General features: G+C 39.3%; 1 protein-coding gene across 2 annotated transcripts in view; it reads left to right on the forward strand.

Annotated features, from left to right (window-relative positions):
- The window catches only part of ZNF280C (zinc finger protein 280C), a 65,685-nt gene that overhangs the window by 3,682 nt on the left and 42,118 nt on the right, over positions 1-19,885 (forward strand). For both annotated transcript variants that reach the window (XM_064361200.1, XM_012458747.2), the window contains exons 2-3: positions 6,946-6,992; positions 17,367-17,513. In XM_064361200.1, coding sequence (XP_064217270.1) covers positions 6,962-6,992; positions 17,367-17,513 — 178 coding nt within the window. In that variant the 5' untranslated portion in view covers positions 6,946-6,961. The remainder of the gene's footprint in view (positions 1-6,945; positions 6,993-17,366; positions 17,514-19,885) is intronic.

The raw sequence follows: 19,885 nt of genomic DNA on the forward strand, positions 1-19,885 counted from the left end.
AGATAACTAAAACTTATTCCTCCAGTCTAATTAAACTTTGTACCCTGGGATCAACATCTTCCTTTTCCCCATCTGTTCCACCCCGGAACTCCCAAGCCTCTGGTAATTATCTTTCTACCCTCCGTTTCTATGAGATAAAGTTTTTTAGATTCCACATGTAAGTGAGATCATACAGTATTTTTCCCCAGAGACTGATAAGAGAATCCAGCTGCCTTTTATTAAGATAAATATTAAAAGCATTTGCAAAAATGTAAATCAATATTACTTTTCTCATTAGATTTTTTTTAATTATTCTCATTAAAAGTATTTTTATTAACTTGTAATGGGCTTGTAAATATTTTAAATTAAAGCATTAAAATAATTTCTAATATGGGAAATACCGACGCATATTATCCATATAAATATAAAGCTCATTGGCGTTCTCAATAAATTTTAAGTGAAAAGAAATCCTGGGGCAAAAGAGTTTGAGAACTGATGTGATGCAGTTTATGATACCATTTTCCATTTTAATTGAGCTCTTTATGTGAACTAGATTTGCTTGTTTTTTTAAGTGCTCGTACTCCTCAACTTATGGTATGACTTCAGGTAAAGAAGGAGAAGTTGAGGAAAATAGTGCAAAGTACTGTAAAAGAATATTTCATGTGCTTTATTTAATGTTCACAGTAGTGCTGCGAGGAAGGTATTGCTGTTTTCATTTTACAGATGGAAAAACTAAGGCTTGCAGAGGTTACGTAAACTTCCTATAGATTTGGCAACCAGGAAGTGGTAGACCAGAAATTCCCACTCAGGTTTTCAGTCCCTATGTCCAGTGTTCCCATCATTGCACTTATTTGATATTTTCCCTGGTAGATAAGTTTTGCTCCTATAAAAAGCAAATTAATAATACATACTTCTTGAGATTACTTTAGGAATTAGTGATTATAGAATATCTTATGAAACTTACATAAAATATTTACTATACAGATTGGCTTCAAAAGGCCAGTAATTGTACATTAGTGTTTTCCCCATGTTATATCTTTTTTATTTTTTATTTTTTTGAGATGGAGTCTCGCTCTGTTGCCCAGGCTGGAGTACAGTGGTGCGAGCTCAGCTCACAGCGCTGCCTCCTGGGTTCAAGTGATTCTCCTGCCTCAGCCTTCCAAGTAGCTGGGACTAGAGAGGTGTGCCACCACGCCCGGCTAAGTTTTGTATTTTTAGTAGAGATGGGGTTTCACCATATTGGCCAGGCTGGTCTCGAACTCCTGACCTCATGATCCACCTGCCTTGACCTCCCAAAGTTCTGGGATTACAGGTGTGAGCCACTGTGCTTGGCTATCCTTTACATATGAAAGATAATAAAAACCTATGCCTATAAAGTCTTTACCTTGTATATAATGTAAAATTTATTTTTAGAAAGTATATTTTATTATAGTGCCCTATCCAAAAACTGTCATAAAAGTAAATGTTTTAAGATATAGGCAAACTTTGCAAAGTATTATACTAATGAGTTTCAAATCTTGTGTAAACTATTTTCTACAAATAGATGAAGTATGAAAATTAACAGAGACAAAAGTTGAAAATGAACAAATTAGGATGAAAATAATAAAGTTATAAAATGTCTTCTTAAAATGTACCCGGACTTCATGTGTTCAGGCTTTCAGAAAAAAAGATAATTTGCACAATATAAAAACTTGGACAAAGAAAAGATGGAGAGCCTCTGTTTTCTTTCTGAATTGTATATAATTTGTTCCCAAAACCTACTTTGGAAGTTTGAATCATTTAGATGCCAGTGAAATTGTCTAAGGAATCGAGGTATAATTCAGTGTTTCTTGGATTTAAGTACTATACCAATTACTTCTTGTTATAAGAAAAACATTTCACAGACACCCCTGAAATTAAAGTGTTTGAAATATTCTTAGAGTTCTTACACAACCATAAACAAAGCAGTCAAGTGAAACTACAAAACTATTGCCATTTGAATCAACTTTTATATATTGAGTGAATATGTATTTTGCTGAAACAGTCACTGCCTACTTCTATTGAGTTTTCCATATCTATAATTCATACTTATATATAATAGCAAGGTTTTTTTATTTGAACCCTTTCAGTACCTTCATTTCTATAGCTAACAATATTGTCATTACCCTTCGTTTAGTGCAAATACATTATTTAGGTATATAAGGTGGTCACCCAGGGAATCCCCAGAGTAGGCTTATGTTAAGTTTTTTAGATAGCAAAAATTAGCAAAACAAAAATAATTATGTTGTTATAGAGCTCTCTTGCACAATCTGTAATTTATCTATTTTCCTGAGAAGTCTGTTGACCCTGGTTTGAAAAATGGGGTAACATTGATGAGTTTATTAATAGTCTTAAACACAGTTGCCAGAATCCTAGCTCGAAGTAGATTAAACCAAAAATGAGTAATTTTTTTCTCTCTCAACTGAAACGCTTTAGGATAATTTGCTTCAGGCATGGCTAGCTTCAGGTGTTTAGATGGTATCATCAGGACTTGAATGTTTACCTACTCTCCTTTTCTCTCTCTAGAATCTTACGGGTTTGCTCTCTTTGTTAGGTTCTTTTTTGGTACTGTTTCTCCACATTACTCCCAAGCTTATATCCTACCAGCTTATTATTTTCTTGATTGTATTATTGAGATACAATTCATATAGCATACAATTTACTCATTCGAAGTGTGCAATTCAGTGGTTTTAGTGTTTTCACAGTTGTGCAAGTAGCACCACAGTTAATTTTAGAATATTTTCATCACCCCAGTAAGAAACCTTGTACCCATTAACAGTCACTTCCCATTTCACACCAACCCTCCCAACTATATGCAGCCACTACTCTACTTTCTATCTATGGATTAGCCATTTCTGGACATTTCATATCAATGAAATCATATGCGGTCTTTTGACTGTCTTCCTTCACTTAGTATAATGTTCTCAAGGCCCATCCATGTTATAACATGTATCAGTGCTTCATTCCTTTTTATTGCCAAATAGTATTCAGTTGTATGGATATATCACATTTTGTTTATCCATTCTTGAACTGATGGGTATTTGAGTTGTTTCCACTTTTTGGCTATTGTGAATAATGCTGCTGTGAACATTTATGTGCAAATTTTTGTGTGGACATATGTTTTCAGTTGTCTTTCTCTAGGAGTATAATTGCTGGGTCATGTGACAACTCTGTTTAACGTTGTGAGGAACTGCCAAAGTGTTTTCCACAGTGGCTGCACCATTTCATATTCCCACCAGCAGTGTATAAGAGTTCCAGTTTCTCGGCCGGGCACGGTGACTCACGCCTGTAATCCCAGCACTTTGGGAGGCTGAGGTGGGCGGATCACGAGGTCAAGAGATCGAGACCATTGGTGGCCAACATGGTGAAACCCCGTCTCTACTAAAAAAATACAAACATTAGCTGGGCATGGTGGCACACGCCTGTAGTCCCAGCTACTCGGGAGGCTGAGGCAGGCGAATTGCTTGAACCTGAGAGCTGGAGATTGCAGTGAGCCGAGATTGTGCCACGGCACTCCAGCCTGGCGACAGAGCAAGACTCTGTCTCAAAAAAAAAAAAAAAAAAGGGTTCCAGTTTCTCTACATTGTTGCCAACACTTGTGATTATCTGTCTTTTGGTTCTAGCCATCCTAGTGGGTATAAAGTGACATCCATTAACTATTTAAATGTTTTTTATTGTGGCAAAATACATATACTGTTTACCTTTTTTTTTTTTTTTTTTTTTTTTGAGATATCTCGCTCTGTCACCCAGGCTGTAGTGCAGTGGTGTGATCTCGGCTCACTGAAACCTTCGCCTCCCAGGTTCAAGCAATCTCTTGCCTTAGCCGCCTGAGTAGCTGGGATTACAGGCACACACCACCATGCCTGGCTAATTTTTGTATTTTTAGTAGAGACGGGGTTTCACCATGTTGGTCAAGCTGGTCTCAAACTCCTGACCTGGTGATCTGCCCACCTTGGCCTCCCAAAGTGCTGGGATTACAGGCATGAGCCACTGCTCCCGGCCTTATTTACCATTTTAACTATGTTAATCTATTATTTTTAACTTTTTGTAGAGCAAAGTCTTTTAAAACATAGTTGAATTTTAGGTATATAAAAGCTGAAAGAAAAATAAATAGAAATTATTCATACAGGCAGTCTTCAAAAAAATGAATGGTTGGTGTTCAATAGGTGTTTCATAAGTCAGTTTTCAGAATTCGTTTTTCCCCCAGAAGAACAGTGTTAACATGGGCGTAGTATCCCCACCTGAATCAATAGCTGAAATATAGAGTGTTCTTTCCTCTTTTGCCTATTTTGGTGCCAACTCTGAGTTGCAGAACCTAGAGACCCTCTGGAGTTGCTATTAAAGGAGTTCTAAGATTCCCACTGCATATCTTTGCTGCATATTCCATTTCTCTGGCAGCTGACTTAATCCTCCATACAATTCCTTCCCTACCACCAAAATTCTGATGTGGTGACTTTAGGGGTTTTTGTGATGATAGTTTTAGAAGGCTTCAATCCTTTCCCAAAGGAACCCGTGAAATTTTATGTATTTGTTTATTTTTAAAACTAGAACTAAGTATGGTAGTATTCTTTTGACGTGTTGTCCCATAGAAATTCCATGGCTGCACCATCCACTACAGTAGCCACTAACCACTTGTGGTTTTTGAGCATTTGAAATGTGGCTAGAGTGACTGAGGAGCTGGATTTTTTTTTTTTTTTTTTTTTTTTTTTTTGGAGACATAGTCTCCCTCTATTGCCCAGGCTGGAATGCAGTGACGCAGTCCGGGCTCACTGCAACCTCCGCTTCCCGGGTTCAAGCGATTCTCCTGCCTCAGCCTCCCGAGTAGCTGGGACTACAGGCATGCGCCACCACACCCGGCTAGTTTTCTTTTATTTTCAGTAGAGATGGGGTTTCACCATATTGGCCAGGCTGGTCTTGAACTCTTAACCCCGTGATCCACCCACTTCAGCCTCCCAAAGTGCTGGGATTACAGATGTGAGCCACTGTGCCTGGCCTGGATTTTTATTTTTTAATAAAGTTGAAGTAGCCACATGTGGCTAGTGGTTACCTCATTGGACAGCACAGCTTTGGACTGAAGTTATCACTCGGCATCCAAAGATAGCCAACTTTTTAAAATGTTTATGAACATACCATTTGAGACTCCTTAGGGGCTGCATTTGGGCCTCACAAGCTATCTCTATAACCATAGGCAGTAGATATGACTTGTTTATATAGACTACTTGTACATTTAGTAATCATTTTAGGATGGTTATGCCAATAAATATTTTATATGATCATTTAATTGAAGTGTTAAGCCAGGCACAGTGATGTGCACCTGTAGTCCCAGTTACTTAGAAGACTGAGGTGAGAGGATCACTTGAGCCCAAGAGTTCAAGGCCCTATGGTATGTGATGATCAGTCGTGCCTGTAAATAGCCACTGCACTCCATCCTGGGCAACATAGCGAGAGACCTTGTCTCTAAAAAATAAAAATTAAAAAGAAACAAAAAAAACTAGTGTTATATGAGTCTCATAGGCTGTGCAATTGTGACTTTAAAAAATGCTGTGCTCATGTATACCTATGTAACAAACCTGCATGTTCTGCACGTGTACCCCAGAATTTAAAGTACAATGTAAAAAATAAAATAAACTGCATGTCAAAAAAAATTATATGCTCTTGGTAGCAGTAGATCCTTAATGGTAAGCAAGAATTGTCTTATGTTTATCTACATGACATATGCATTACCTTAATTCTAATTTAGGAACAAGCACTAACTATTCAAATAGGTGAGTTTAAAGAGATGTGAATAGTCAGACTTCAGAACTAGGGACATTTACTAAATTACAGAATTTACTAGAGACTCTTGTAGAAATCCAAACATTTATATAAGTAACTTCTTCTGGAGTTAAAGTAATATTTTCCCCTTTGGTCTAATTCAGTCCAAATAATTTGGAATTAGGGAAAGTTTGCTTTTGCCATTTGGAAGATAAAGACAAATGTGGAGACTGAATTAGCTCTGTGTATCCTACTTTAGATTTCTCATGTCTAATTTTTACCTTTTTTGTTTTATAACTGAAATCGTATTTTAAAAGTGTTCTGTATGTAGACTATATGGTATGTGCAGTGCATAAGAATTCAGAATACAAATTCCTGTTTCAGAAAGAAGTTCAACATTTTTTTGATAATGTTTAATGTAACAGCTTTTTGAAAAGCCCAAAGAACCATAGACAGGTTGTAAACTTCTGAAGACAAGGACTATGACTTACTCATCTTTGTATTTTCCCTAGAACCTAGCACAGTACCCTGAGCACAAAAGACAATGAGTAGTTACTTTATAATGAATTGATCTATTATGCAATTTATCCAGTTATTTTTCGGTTACTTTTCAATTTGGAGTTTATTCAAAAAACTAAAAATACCTAAATGTGTTTTTTCTTATAGTAATAATAATATTTCTGAAATGTGAAGAATAGGCATCAGTTTAAGATTAATGTCACTTAGCATTTCAGAATTCAGATTTACTAAAACAGGTATATTACAGGATAATTATTCATTTTTGGATAAAGATGACTTTTAAAGTTTATTTGTAATATGATAACTCAGATTTCTTCAAGTAGTTAATACATTTAACATTTTATTTAGTAAATTTGCATTCATTTGGGAATGAACCAGTTATGGAAAATGAATTACCTGTATGTATTAAACATATGAAACTCAAAAGCTGAGTTTTTTGTAGGAGAAAAAGACTAAATTTGTATGCATTCAATTTAACAAAATTCACACTAGTAGACATCTTTATTTTAGAGGGTGGAAAACTGAGACCTAGCTTACTATCTTGTCTGGAGTCATATGGTGAGTGTGCTGCAGATCAAAATTAGACCCAAAGATTTTGGATCTCAGGTTTCATGTTTCAAAACTTGGTGTTAAAGTGTCTCATAACACTGATTGATGTCATGTGATGGTATTTAGGTGACCTTGCAACTTGATGGATGACGACGAAACTTTTCAACGAAAAAGTAAGTATTTCTGCTGTTGTTGATACCAATAGACATGTTTTTTATACTGTAAACCTTTCTTCAAAAGAAAAGATTGGAGACAGAAGTGGGCACATTTTCTTAAAAACAAATATTTACTTATTTATTTAAGACAGATTCTCACTCTGTCACCCAGAGTGGAGTGCAGTGGCATGATCTCAGCTCACAGCAACCTCTGCCTCCTGGGTTCAAGTCTCTTGAAGGGAGGGAGTAAAGGAGAGAGAGAGGTAGAGATAGGTGTGTATGTGTGGGCACATGCACATTCCTACATACTCCCTGTTTTTTTCAAGCTAAAAAATTGAAAGCATGTACTTTCAGTTGTTTAGCTGTTTTTCTAATAATTCCTTCCACATTTCTTCATTTTTAAAACTCATATATACATACAGTTGTCTCTTGAATCATCAAGTTTTGCCATTACCTAGTGATTTTCTATCAAGGAAGATGAGGATTTTAGTTTTCTTAAAATTTTCCCTCTTTTTAAGCATCTCTCAATGTAGTTATAGCTCAATTTTTGAGTGAACCATATTCGATGATTTTATGATAACTGTAATAAATAGTGTTCACAGGTGAGCATGGTACTTGTTAATATATTATGATGGGTAAGTTTTCTTTTTTCTCTTCCTTTTTTTATATATTGCTCAATTAAAATTTTTCATTTTATAAATTAGCAAAGTTTATTAAAGCCTATAGCCACTCACACCCTTCCAGAGCATCTTTCTTTTTCTTTATTTTCTGAGACAGAGCCTCACGTTGTCACCCAGGCTGGAGTGCAGTGGTGTGATCTCAACTCAGTGCACCTCCACCTCCTGGGTTCTAGCGATTCTAATGCCTCAGCCTCCCACCTAGTTAGGATTAAAGACATGAGCCACCACGCACCACAAATTTTTGTATTTTTGTTTTCACAAGAGACGGGATTTTGCCACATGGGCGACGCTGGTCTCATACTCCTGACCTCAAGCCCGCGTCAGCCTCCTAAAGTGCTGGGATTAAGATTTTGAGCTACTGTGCCCGGCCGTATCCATCATCCCCTTTTTTTCTTGAGACGATGTCTCCGGCTGTTGCCCAGGCTTAGAGTGCAGTGGCACAGTCTTGGCTCACTGCACCTCCCCTTCCCGGGTTTCAGTGATTCTTGTGCCTCCACCTCCTGTGTAGCTGGGAATGCAGGGGTATCCCACCATCATACCTGGCCCCATGGCCTCTTAATTCACTTTTCCTATACTGTGAAACTTGTCAGGTTATCTAACAATTTAAAGTTTAATATTTTGGAGGATTGGCAGGTCTCTTGGGAGTGGTATTCTCCTGCACTCTTCTGGCTTGTTGCTCTAGGCCTGCTGCACAGCTATTGCCCTGGGTCTTTGTTTTGTTTTTATATTGTGCTGAATGTCATATTTTCTGCATCCTTTGATGTTTTCCTTCTTAAATCTCGTTTTGGTGGATTCTTCCTGAGAAAGGGTGAATGAGAGGGAAATGTTGTATAATATTGCTGGTCTTTATTCTTATTTATTTATTTATTAGAGATAAGGCCTTATCCTGTTGCCTAGACTGGTGTGCAGTGGCACCTTCATGGCTCAGGTGATTCTCCCACCTCAGCCTTCCTAGTAGCTGGGACTAGAGGTGCACGCCACCATGCCTGCCTAAGCTGTTCTTTATTCTTGTTTGTTTGTTTGTTTGTTTTGAGACAGTCTCATTCCATCACCTAGGCTGGAGTGCAGTGTCAGGGCCCCATCTTGGCTCACTGCAACCGCCGCCTCCCAGGTTGAGGCGATTCTCATGCCTCTGCCTCCTAAGCAGCTGAAATTACAGATTGTGCACCACCATACCCAGCTAATTCTTGTATTTTTGGTAGGGACAGTGTCTCATCATCTTGTCCAGGCTGGTCTTGAACTACTGGCCTCAAATGATCCACCCACCTCGGCCTCCCAAAGTGCTGGGATTACAGGCCTGGGCCACTGCACCCAACCACCTGGCCTTTATTCTTGATGAAAGAATATGTACCTTATGCTTGAAGAAAAGATTGGCTGAATATAGGACTCTAAACGGAAAATTGTTTTTATTAAGACTTCCTAAAGCATTATTTTCACTTTCCCCTCCAACACAATTTTAAAGTATTTTCTTTATTTCCAGTATTCTGAAATTCCATATGTCCCTGCAGTGTAGTTTTTACTCTTGATCATTGTGCTGGCTGCTAGTGGGCCCTTTCATTCTGGAGATTTATGTCCATAAGAACTAGGAATTTTTCTTGTATTTTCCTTTGATTACTTCTCTCCTTTTTCTCTTATTTTTTTCTGAAGCTTTTGTTAGGTGCATTTTGTACCTTTAAAATTGATTTTTCTACCAATCTTGTTTTGTGTTTAATGTATGTATTTTTGTCTTTTGTTTCCACATTTACTCAACTTTGGCATTTGACATGGTTTTTTTTTTTTTTTTAACTGAATTTTGGCTGTGTTTATATAATTTTCCTTATCTCTTTAAAGATGCTAATTGTATCCTATCATTGTCTCTTGCTCTCTGTATTATCTCTTTCTTCTTTTTTTTTTAACTTATTATTTTAAGTTCAGGGATACATGTGCAGGTTTGTTGTGGGTAAACTCATGTTTTGGGGGTTTGTTGTACAGATTATTTCGTCACTCAGGTATTAAGCCTAGTATGCATGAGTTATTTTTCCCGATTCTCTCCCTCCTCCCACCCTCTACCCTCAGGTACACCAGCATCTGTTGTTCCCCTCTTAGTATCTGTTGTGTTCTCATCATTTAGCTCCTGCTTATAAGAACATGTGGTATTAGGTTTTCTGTTCCTGTGTTAGTTTCCTAAGGATAATGGCCTCCAGCGCCATCCATGTTCCTGCAAAGGACATGACGTTGCTCTTTTTTATGGCTGCATAGTACTCCATGGTGTATATGTACCACATTTGCTTCATCCAGTCTACCATTGATGGGCATTTGGTTTGATTCCATGTCTTTGCTCCTGTGAATAGTGCTACGGTGAACATATGTATACATGTGTCTTTATGATAGAATACTTTACATTCCTTTGGGTATATACCCAGTAATAGGATCGTTGAGTCTAATGGTAGTTTTGTTTTTAGCTCTTTGAGGAATCGCCACACTGTCTTCCACAGTAGTTTAATTTATACTCCCACCAACAGTGTATAAGTGTTCCTTTTTCTCTGCAACCTCCCCAACATCTGTTATTTTTTTTTATTATTTTTTGCTTTTAAATAATAGCCATTCCAACACGTGAGAGATTGTATCTCAGTGTGGTTTTGATTTGCATTTCTCTAATCATCAGTGATGTGCTTTTTTTCGTGTGCCTGTTGGCTGCATGTAGTCATCTTCTGATAAGCGTCTGTTCACGTTCACTGCCCACTTTTTAATGGGATCGTTTGCTTTTTTCTTGTAAATTTGTTTAAGTTCCTTATAGTTGCTGGATATTAGCCCTTTTTCAGCTGCCCAGTTTGCAAAATTATTCTCCCATCTGTAGGTTGTCTGTTTACTCTGTCTATAGTTTCTTTTGCTGTACAGAAGCGCTTTCACATAATTAGAGCCCATTTGTCAATTTTTGCTTTTGTCACAATTGCCTTTCACGTCTTTGCCATGAAGTCTTTGCCCATTCCTACGTCCACAATGGTATTGCCTAGGTTGTCTTCCAGGGTTTTTATAGTTTTTGGTTTTACACGGAAGTCTTTGATCCATCTTGAGATGATTTTTGTGTGTGATATAAGGAAGGGGTCCAGTTTCAGTCTCCTGCATGTGGCTAGTCAGTTACCCAGCACCATTTATCGAATAGGGAGTCTTCTCCCCATTGCATGTTTCATCAGCTTTGTCGAACATCAGATGGTTGTAGGTGTGTGGCCTTATTTCTGGGCTCTCTGTTCTGTTCCATTGGTTTATATGTGTGTTTTTGTGCCAGAACCATGCTGTTTTGGTTATTGTAGCCCTGTACAGTTTAGAGGCGGATAGCATGATGCCTTCATCTTTGCTCTTTGGGCTTAGGTTTGCCTTGGCTATCCAGGCCTTTTTTGGTTCCATATGAATTTTAAAATAGCTTTTTCTAGTTCTATGAAGAATGTCATTAGTAGTTTGATAAGCATATCATTGAATCTATAAATTGCTTTGAGCAGTATGCCATTTTAACGATATTGATTCTTTCTACTCATGATCATAGAATGTTTTTCCATGTATTTGTGTCATCTCTGATTTCTTTCAGCAGTGTTTTGTAATTCTCATTGAAGAGATCTTTAACTTCCCTGGTTAGCTCTATTCCTAGATATTTTACTCTTTTTGTGGCTATCGTGAATGGGATTGTGTTCCTGATTTGGCTCTTGGCTTGACTGTTGTTGGTGTATAAGAATGTCGGTGATTTTCGTATGTCAGTTTTGTATCCTGAGACTTTGCTTAAGTTGTTTATCAGCTTAAGGAACTTTTGGGCTGAGACTATGGGGTTTTCTAAATATTGGCTCATGCTGTCTGCAAACAGGGATAGTTTGACTTCCTCTCTTCCTATTTGTATGCCTTCTATTTCTTTCTCTTGCCTAATCACTCTGGCCAGGACTTCCAATACTGCGATGAATAGGAATGGTAAGAGGGCATCCTTGTCTTGTGTCGGTTTTCCAGCAGAGTGCTTCCAGCTTGTGCCCATTCCATGTGATGTTACCTGTGGGCTTGTCATAGATGGCTCTTACCATTTTGAGGTATGTTCCTTCAATACCTAGTTTACTGAGATTTTTTTTTTTTTTAGACAGAGTCTTGCTCTGTTGCCAGGTTTGAGTGCAATGTTGCAGTCTTTTTTTTTTTTTTTGAGACGGAGTTTCACTCTTGTTACCCAGGCTGGAGTGCAATGGCGCGATCTCGGCTCACCGCAACCTCCGCCTCCTGGGTTCAGGCAATTCTCCTGCCTCAGCCTCCCGAGTAGCTGGGATTACAGGCACGCGCCACCATGCCCAGCTAATTTTTTGTATTTTTAGTAGAGACCGGGTTTCACCATGTTGACCAGGATGGTCTCGATCTCTTGACCTCGTGATCCACCCGCCTCGGCCTCCCAAAGTGCTGGGATTACAGGCGTGAGCCACTGTTCCCAGCCATTTATTGAGAATTTTTAACACAAAGGGGCATTGAATTTTATCGATACCCTTTACTGAATCTATTGAGATAATCAGGTAGTTTTTGTCCTTAGTTCTGTTTACGTGATAAATTGCATTTATTGATTTGCATGTGTTGAATGCAACTTTATCCTGCATCCCAGGATAAAGCCCACAGGATAGTGGTAGATATGCATTTTGATGTGCTGCTGTATTTGGTTTGCCAATATTTTGTTGAGGATTTTTTCATCCATGATCATCAAAGATGTTGGCCTGAAAGCTTTTTGGTTTTTTGGTTATTGGCTTTTTCGTTTTCTTTTTTTTTTTTTTTTTTTTTTTCCTGAGGCAGCGTCTCATGCCGAGGCTGGAGTGCAGTAGTGTGATCACAGCTCACTGTAACCTCCTCCTGGGTTCAAGCAATTCCCCTGCCTCAGCCTCCCAAGTAGCTGGGCATGCGCCATCACACCCGGCCAATTTTTGTATTTTTAGTAGAGATGAGGTTTTACCATCTTGGCCAGGCTGGTCTTGAACTCGTGGTGTCTCAAGTGATCCACCCACCCTGGCCTCCCAAAGTGCTGGGATTAAGGTCATGAACCCCTGTGCCTGGCTCCTTCTATCACCTCTTTTTTTTTTTTTTTTTTTTTTTTTTTTTTTTTTTTTTTGAGACAAAGTCTAGCTCTGTGTCCCTGGCTGGAGTGCAGTGTTTCAATCTCATCGCACTTCCCCGTCCCTAGGTTCCAGAGATTCTCGCTCCTCAGCCTCCCAAGTAGCTGGAACTACAGGCCTGTGCCACTGCTGTGCCCGGCCCCATGGCCTCTTAATTCACTTTTCCTACACTGCGAAACTTGTCAGGTTATCTCACAATTTAATGTTTAATATTTTGGAGGATTGCCAGGTCTCCTGGGAGTGGGATTCTCCTGTACTACTCTGGCTGTTTGCTCTGTAGGCCTACTGCACAGCTATTGTCCTGGGACTTTCTTTTGTTTTTGATTTGTGCCAAATGTCAGATTTTCTTCATCTTGTGTTCTTCATAAGTTTCATTTTGGTGGATTCTTCCTGAGAAAGAAAGGGTGAATGAGAGAGAAATGTTGTATAATATTACTGGTCTTTATCTTCTTCCTCTTCTTTTTTTTTTTTTTTCTTTTTTTTTTGAGACAGGTCCTTACTCTGTTTCCTAGACTGGAGTACAGTGATGCCATCATGGCTCACTGCATCCCCTACCTCCTGGGGCTCAGGTGATCTCCCACCTTAGTGTTCTGAGTAGCTGGGACAGAAGTATGTGCCATCATGCCTGGCTAAGCTGTTCTTTGTTTTTTATTTATTTTTTTATTTTTTTATTTTTTTGCCACAGTCACAGTCTTACTCTGTCTCACAGGTAGCTGGGATTACAGGCATTCATCACCCTGGCTAATTTTGTATTTTAGTAGAGACGGGGTTTCACTGTGTTAATCCAGGCTTGTCTCCATCTCCTGGCCTCAAGTTAACCACCCGCCTCAGCCTTCCAAAGTTTTGGGATTACAGGTGTCAGCCACCTCATTCAGCCAAATTTTTTGTTGTTGTTGTTTCTATTCCAGGTTTTGTTATCAGGACGATTAGAAACGACTTTCAGTAGGAATAGTACCAGCTTCTTTGTATATCTTGTAGAATTCAAGTGTGAATCCATCTGGTCCTCACCGGTTTTTGGTTGGTAGGCTTTTTATTACTGATTGAATTTCAGAGCTCATAATTTTTCTGTTCAGGGTTTCAGTTTATTTCTGGTTCAGTCTGGGGAGAGTGAATGTGTCCAGAAATTTATTTGTTTTTTCTCTGGATTTGCTAGTTGGTGTTCATAGAGGTGTTCATAATATTGTCTGATCTTTGTTTGTATTTTTCTGGGTTCAGTTGTAATATCCCCTTTGTCGGTTGTTATTCGTGTTTATTTGGATCTTCTCTCTTCTATATTAGTTTAGCTAGTGTCCTGTCTATTTTATTAATTTTTTTTCAAAAAAAAACAACTCCTGGATTCATTAATCTTTTGATGTCTCAGTCTCCTTCAGTTCAGCTCTGATTTTGGTTATTTCTTTTCTTCTCTCTTAGCTTTGGGATTGATTTGCTCTTGGTTTTCTAATTCTAATTCTTTTTGTTATGTCAGGTTGTTAAATTGAGATCTTCCTGTCTTTTTGATGTGGGTGTTTAGTGGTCTCTTTACATAATCCCATATTTTTCAGAAGTCTTGTTTGTTACTTTTCATTCTTTTTTCTCTGTATTTTTCTGGCTGTCTTATTTCAGAATGCCAGTCTTCAAGCTCTGAGATTCTTTCCTCCACTTTTTCTGTTCTGCTATTAATATTTGTGATTGCATTATGAAATTCTTGTATGTTTTTCAGCTCTATCGAGTCAGTTATATTCTTTTCTATACTGGCTATTTTGTCTGTCAGCTCCTGTATTGTTTTATTGTGATTCTTAGCTTCCTTAGATTGGGTTTCAGTGTACTCCTGCATCTTGATGACCTTTATTCCTATTCATATTCTGAATTCTTTTTCTGTCCTTTTAGCTATCTCAGCCCCTTCAGAACCCTTGGAGAGCTAGTACAGTTGTTTGGAGGAAAGAAGGCATTCTAGGTTTTTGAGTTGTCAGAGTTCTTTTACTGGTTCTGTCTCATCTTTGTGGGCTGATGTTCCTTCAGTCTTTGAAGTCGCTGACTTTGGATTTTGTTTTTCTTTTGTCCTATTTGATGACCTTAAGGGTTTGATTGTGGTATAAGGTAGATTCAGTCAACTGGCTTCATTTCTAGAAGATTTTAGGGGGCCAAGTTTCAGCTTACAACTCCTGGAGTTCATGCTTTAATTTTGCAGGACTGATACCGGTCCTCTACTTTTTTCTCTGGCTTCTCGAGGTTAGGAACCCACTATGCTGTGGGGACTGAGGTGTTTCTGGACCTCTTGTCCCAGTGTGCCAATTGGTGGTGCCAGCCAAACTGTTTCATGGGGCAGTAACAGCAGGGTCCATCCTTGTTCACACATGCCAGTGGCAGCACAGCGGGGTGCATGCTTATCAGCTACTGCAGGGTGCTAGCGGCTTCCACGTGGGCTTTCACAGAAACAGCAGAGGCAGCTTGGCTCAGGGGTGCAGGGGCCCCAGCTGGTAACTCTGCATATGGTCATGCTGGTGGTAGCGTTAGCATGGGGATCGGCACTGGCTGATGCAGGACCGTATGTGCCCTTTGTACATGTTGATACAAGCAGAGATTGCTGCTCAGGTTGAGGGAGGGTCTACTGTTCTCCATGCCTGGTTGCATTCTAGTGGCAGTGCTGGCTCAGGGTCGTGGTGCTGGTAGGCACAGGGCTTCGACTACAATGGCAGTATGGCAGAGGAGAGTGGGCAAAGTGCACTCCCACTGGCAGCAGGCAGGGCAAGGTGCACATACACGTGTGCTTGTGAGGCAGGGAAGGCAAGATCCACCTGAGCGTATACACACTAGCAAAGTGATGTGGAGGGTGGCTGTGGGCCCAGGGTAAGCTAGAGTGGGGAGGATGAGCAGGTGGCCCAGTGCATGGCCACAGGGGCAACTCTGCTGGAGCTCTCCACTGGTCAAGCCTGGTTGGCCCACTCAGGAGCTGTGATGCAGGCCATCAGGGCACCCTAGGCTGTACTGCAAGCAGGAATGGCCAGGCTGGGGCCCCAGAGAATGACAGCAGACCAAAGAGTGCTCAGGTCAGACCAGCCCTGTGTGATGGGCAAGACCACCCTACAGAGTTCAGGTCTGACAGTTCCCCTAGTGCTAGAGTCTCCTATGGGAGCAAGCAGAGCCTAGGGGGATGGGCATCCCGGGCTGTGTTCCAGTACAGATGCTACGGCAATAAATCCTCTGGGCTCCACACTGGCTAGCGTGCTGCCTCTACCACTCTCTAATCAGCTCTCCCTGCCAACTAAAGTGTCCATGGTAATCGAGGGATCTCCTCTTGACGGGATTCCCAGAGGTCCTTGGCAAGAGCGAGTTGCTCCTTGCCAGTTTAACTCACTCATTCCCCCGGAGTCACTGGGGGCCAGGAACCAGTCCCAGTTCACAGTAGCCCCATGCAGGCTTCTCAGTTTCCTCTTGCTTCAGTTCAGCTTCTGTGTCTTCTCTCAGCCTACTCAGTGCCTTCCCTTTGAAGATCTGTTAGGATTGCGCCAGTCATCCCAGTCCCTGGGTGGCAGCTGTTCCACCTGGCTGCATCTAGTCCACCATCCTGCCTAACTCTTGGTTTTCTTTAAAATCCTTTTATCTGTTTTATTGCTTTGGTCTTTCACACTGAAGGTTTTCCTTAATTTTCTGGTACTCATTGGTTGTCCATCCATGTTTAAATATTAAACCATATTTAAGAGTGAGGCACTGAAATGCTTCCCAGGAGATCTGAGTTTGGTCAGAACTTGTAGGCTGGTGATATTCACAGCTTGTTTTTTAGTTAGTATCTTCAAATGAGAAATGTCTACTCTGTCCTGGAATGGAATTAAGTTTCACCTAATTTCCCCATTTTCAATCTAGTACCTCATCCCTGCTTTGCGCTGTGCCTGATACACCTGAGTCTGGTTTTGTTTTCCTAGTATATATCCTACCTATTGTCTCTTATTCTTGGTTTATCTCTCTTTTGTTAATACAAGTGGAGTTTGTTTGTTTTTTTTCAGATAAGAGATACAATCTTTTTCGTACATATAACCATTCTAGTCATATAACTAAAACTCACTTTGTTTGGATTTGATCCTAAAATGTATTGGCCACTGTAAATGACTACTGTCCTTTATCACCTATCTGTCTAGCCAAGTTTGACTAGTTTAGATCTTAGAGATTTAGTTCTGAGTTTCTTTTGCTACCATGTACTGATTACAAATAACAAGTCAGTAGGCTAGTCCTGGTGGCTCATGTCTGTAATCCCAGCACTTTGGGAGGCCAAGGCAGGTGGATCACTTGAGGTCAGGAGTTTGAGACTAGCCTGGGCAACATGGTGAAACACCCCATCTCTACTAAAAATATAAAAATAACCAGGCACGGTGGTGGGCGCCTGTAATCCCAGCTACTCGGGAGGCTGAGGCAGGAGAATCATTTGAACCCAGGAGACGGAGGTTACAGTGAGCCAAGATCACGCCACTCACTCCAGCCTGGGCGACGAGCAAAACTCCATTTCAAAAAAGAAAAAAACAACCAAGTATCATGTCAGTAATTGCTATTAGGATTATTAAAGTGCATCTTATACTGTGTATTGCACAAAAAATATTTTTCCCTTTGAAAATAAAGCTTGCTTCTCTCCTTTTGAAAATTAGACATTCCAAAAATGACAGAACTCTTTATGGAATGTGAAGAAGAAGAGCTGGAGCCATCGCAGAAGAAAGTAGAAAAAACTCAGGATGAGGATGATGATGAACTGATCTTTGTTGGAGAGATATCAAGTTCAAAACCAGCCATTTCAAGTAAGCATTTACTTTCAGTGAAGTAACGTTTCTTAAGATGGTTGTTTCTAACGGAAGATATATGGGATATCTTATCTGTCCTTGATGTTGTTGTTCTTTTGTAAGGAGTTAGAGGTAAGAGGGAGAATAAAGGTCAGTAAGAACTTGTGAGAATCAAGGCAGGAATGTAGTTGAAGACTAGAGTAAGTAGGTGAGAGGATAAAATAACAGGTGTGATCAAAAGGAAATAGCTAAGTTAATTGAGGGTTAAGATGACCTGAACAGCAATGTAAGCTTTCTGAGATTAAAAATCATAATTTTTAATGGAGCCAAGTAGACTATGTTTATTATTTTTTTTCTCCCTTAAACTCAGATGTAGAGAAAAGGAAGTGTTTGGAATGCTTTTCTTAAAATATCATAATATGCTTAATATGTTTGTGTTAGTGTCTGATGGGAGTTCTAATGTCTAAGCAACTGCCTTATCAAACTATCATCTTGATATATGACTATAAAATGAATAGGTGCTGCATGATTATAGAGTCTCTGGTCTGTCTACCAGCATGTGCTGTAGCCTCTGGCTATACCCATCTTCCAGCAACTGTTTATATTCATGAGGGAGGAAGGGCCTGGTTTTCCAACACTATACTTGGACAATGCAGGCAGTCAGCACACTTAAATCTTTATGGCTTTCTAGCAAAACATGTCCAGTAGTACCTTTGTGGATTGTTAGATTTCTGTTAGACTAATTAGACTTGGCATTATAATACTGTTAAAGTGAAGATATTGGTAATGCTTATTAAAATGTCTTCTTGTAATTCTAGCACTTTGGGAGGCCAAAGTGGGCGGATCACTTGAGGCCAGTAGTTTGAGACCAGCCTGGCCAATATGGTGAAACTCCTAAAGATAAAAAAATTAACCAGGCATGGTGGTGCGTGCCTGTAGTCCCAGCTACTCAGGAGGCTGAGGCACGAGAATTGCCTGAACCTGGAGGCAGAGGTTGCAGTGAGCCAAGATCACGCCACTGCATTCCAGCCTGGGTGGGAGACGAAGATTTCTCAAAAAAAAAAAAAAAAGTCCTCAAAAGTGTATAAAGGGCAAGGGAAAACCAGCATAACTGAATTTCAGGAGAGTAAGAGGAAGCAGATCCTTTTTCATTTTGTTTACTTGTTTTAGGCCTGGAGAGGTCAAGGAATGTAGCCAGCATACCAGTTTTCTTACTTAGCATGGCAGTGACTAATAGTGTGGCTCAGAGATGAGTTTTAAATTTTCTGAAAGCCTAGTTCTTCTCTTGACTCTAAACTTGGAATAGCATTTCTACTCAGTTTTATCAGAGGCAGAATAATTTAACTAGTTGAATTCTCAATATCATTTCCTGTGGTAAATTGGAAGGTTCTAAGGGGAGAGCCACTTAAATTATTAAATGAACGAAATACATTTGGCATATTTATTGTTGATAGTAGAATAGGATATTCTCTTATTTCTAGTCACTCTGACAAATTTTATGCTGAAATAATACATTTCAAAATTATTACTCAAACCATTTTATCGAAACATGACAATTAAGATTCAGGTTGGATTTATATTGATTATAGATTACTGTTAACAGTACTCAACCAAAACAACATGTATTAGTTTTTTTTTTTAAAGAAAGAAAGAGAAAGAATAAAGAAGAGGAGGAAAAAGGAAGAGAAAGAGAGAGAGAGAATGGGAGTATTGCTTTCTTGCCCAGGCTAGAATGCAGTTTAGTAATGGGTATTGAAAACCTCTTTTATACCAATAATTATACTTGATGTAAACAGGAAGGAATAAGGGAAGAAAATAACAAACGAGCAGCCAACCAATATTTCATTTAAACCTATGAAGTGCTATGCGATTACTGAGGAGTGATTTACTTCCAATTATGTAGTCACTTATAGAATAGGTGTGAGGTGGTAATGTATGTTTTATGTATTTGAAGTGGAGAGTTCTATAAATGTTTATTAAGTTTACTTGTTCTGGGTCTGAGTTCAAGTCCTGGATGTCCTTGTTAATTTTCTGTCTCGTTGATCTATAAAATCATTAGCTCTTCTTGTTACATTGATCCTTTTGCCATTATGTAATGTCCTTCTTTGCCTCTTTTGCTCTTTGTTGCTTTAAAGTCTACTTTATCAGAGGCGAGAATTGCATCTCCTGCTTTTTATTTATTTGTTTATTTTTACTCTCTGATTGGTTGACAAATCTTCCTCCTTTTTATTTTGAGTCTTTGTGTATCGTTGCATGTGAGATGGGTCTGGATGCAGCATACCAATAGGTTTTGGCTTTTTATCCGATTAAAATATATATAACTTTAATACTGGCATTTGATGCTAGCTGGCTGTTTTGCCCATTAGTTAGTGTAAATTTTTCGTTGTGTT

Source organism: Aotus nancymaae, unplaced genomic scaffold (genome assembly GCF_030222135.1).
Source record: "Aotus nancymaae isolate 86718 unplaced genomic scaffold, 86718_ANA_hifiasm-v0.15.2.pri h1tg000004l, whole genome shotgun sequence".
Taxonomy (NCBI): domain Eukaryota; kingdom Metazoa; phylum Chordata; class Mammalia; order Primates; family Aotidae; genus Aotus; species Aotus nancymaae.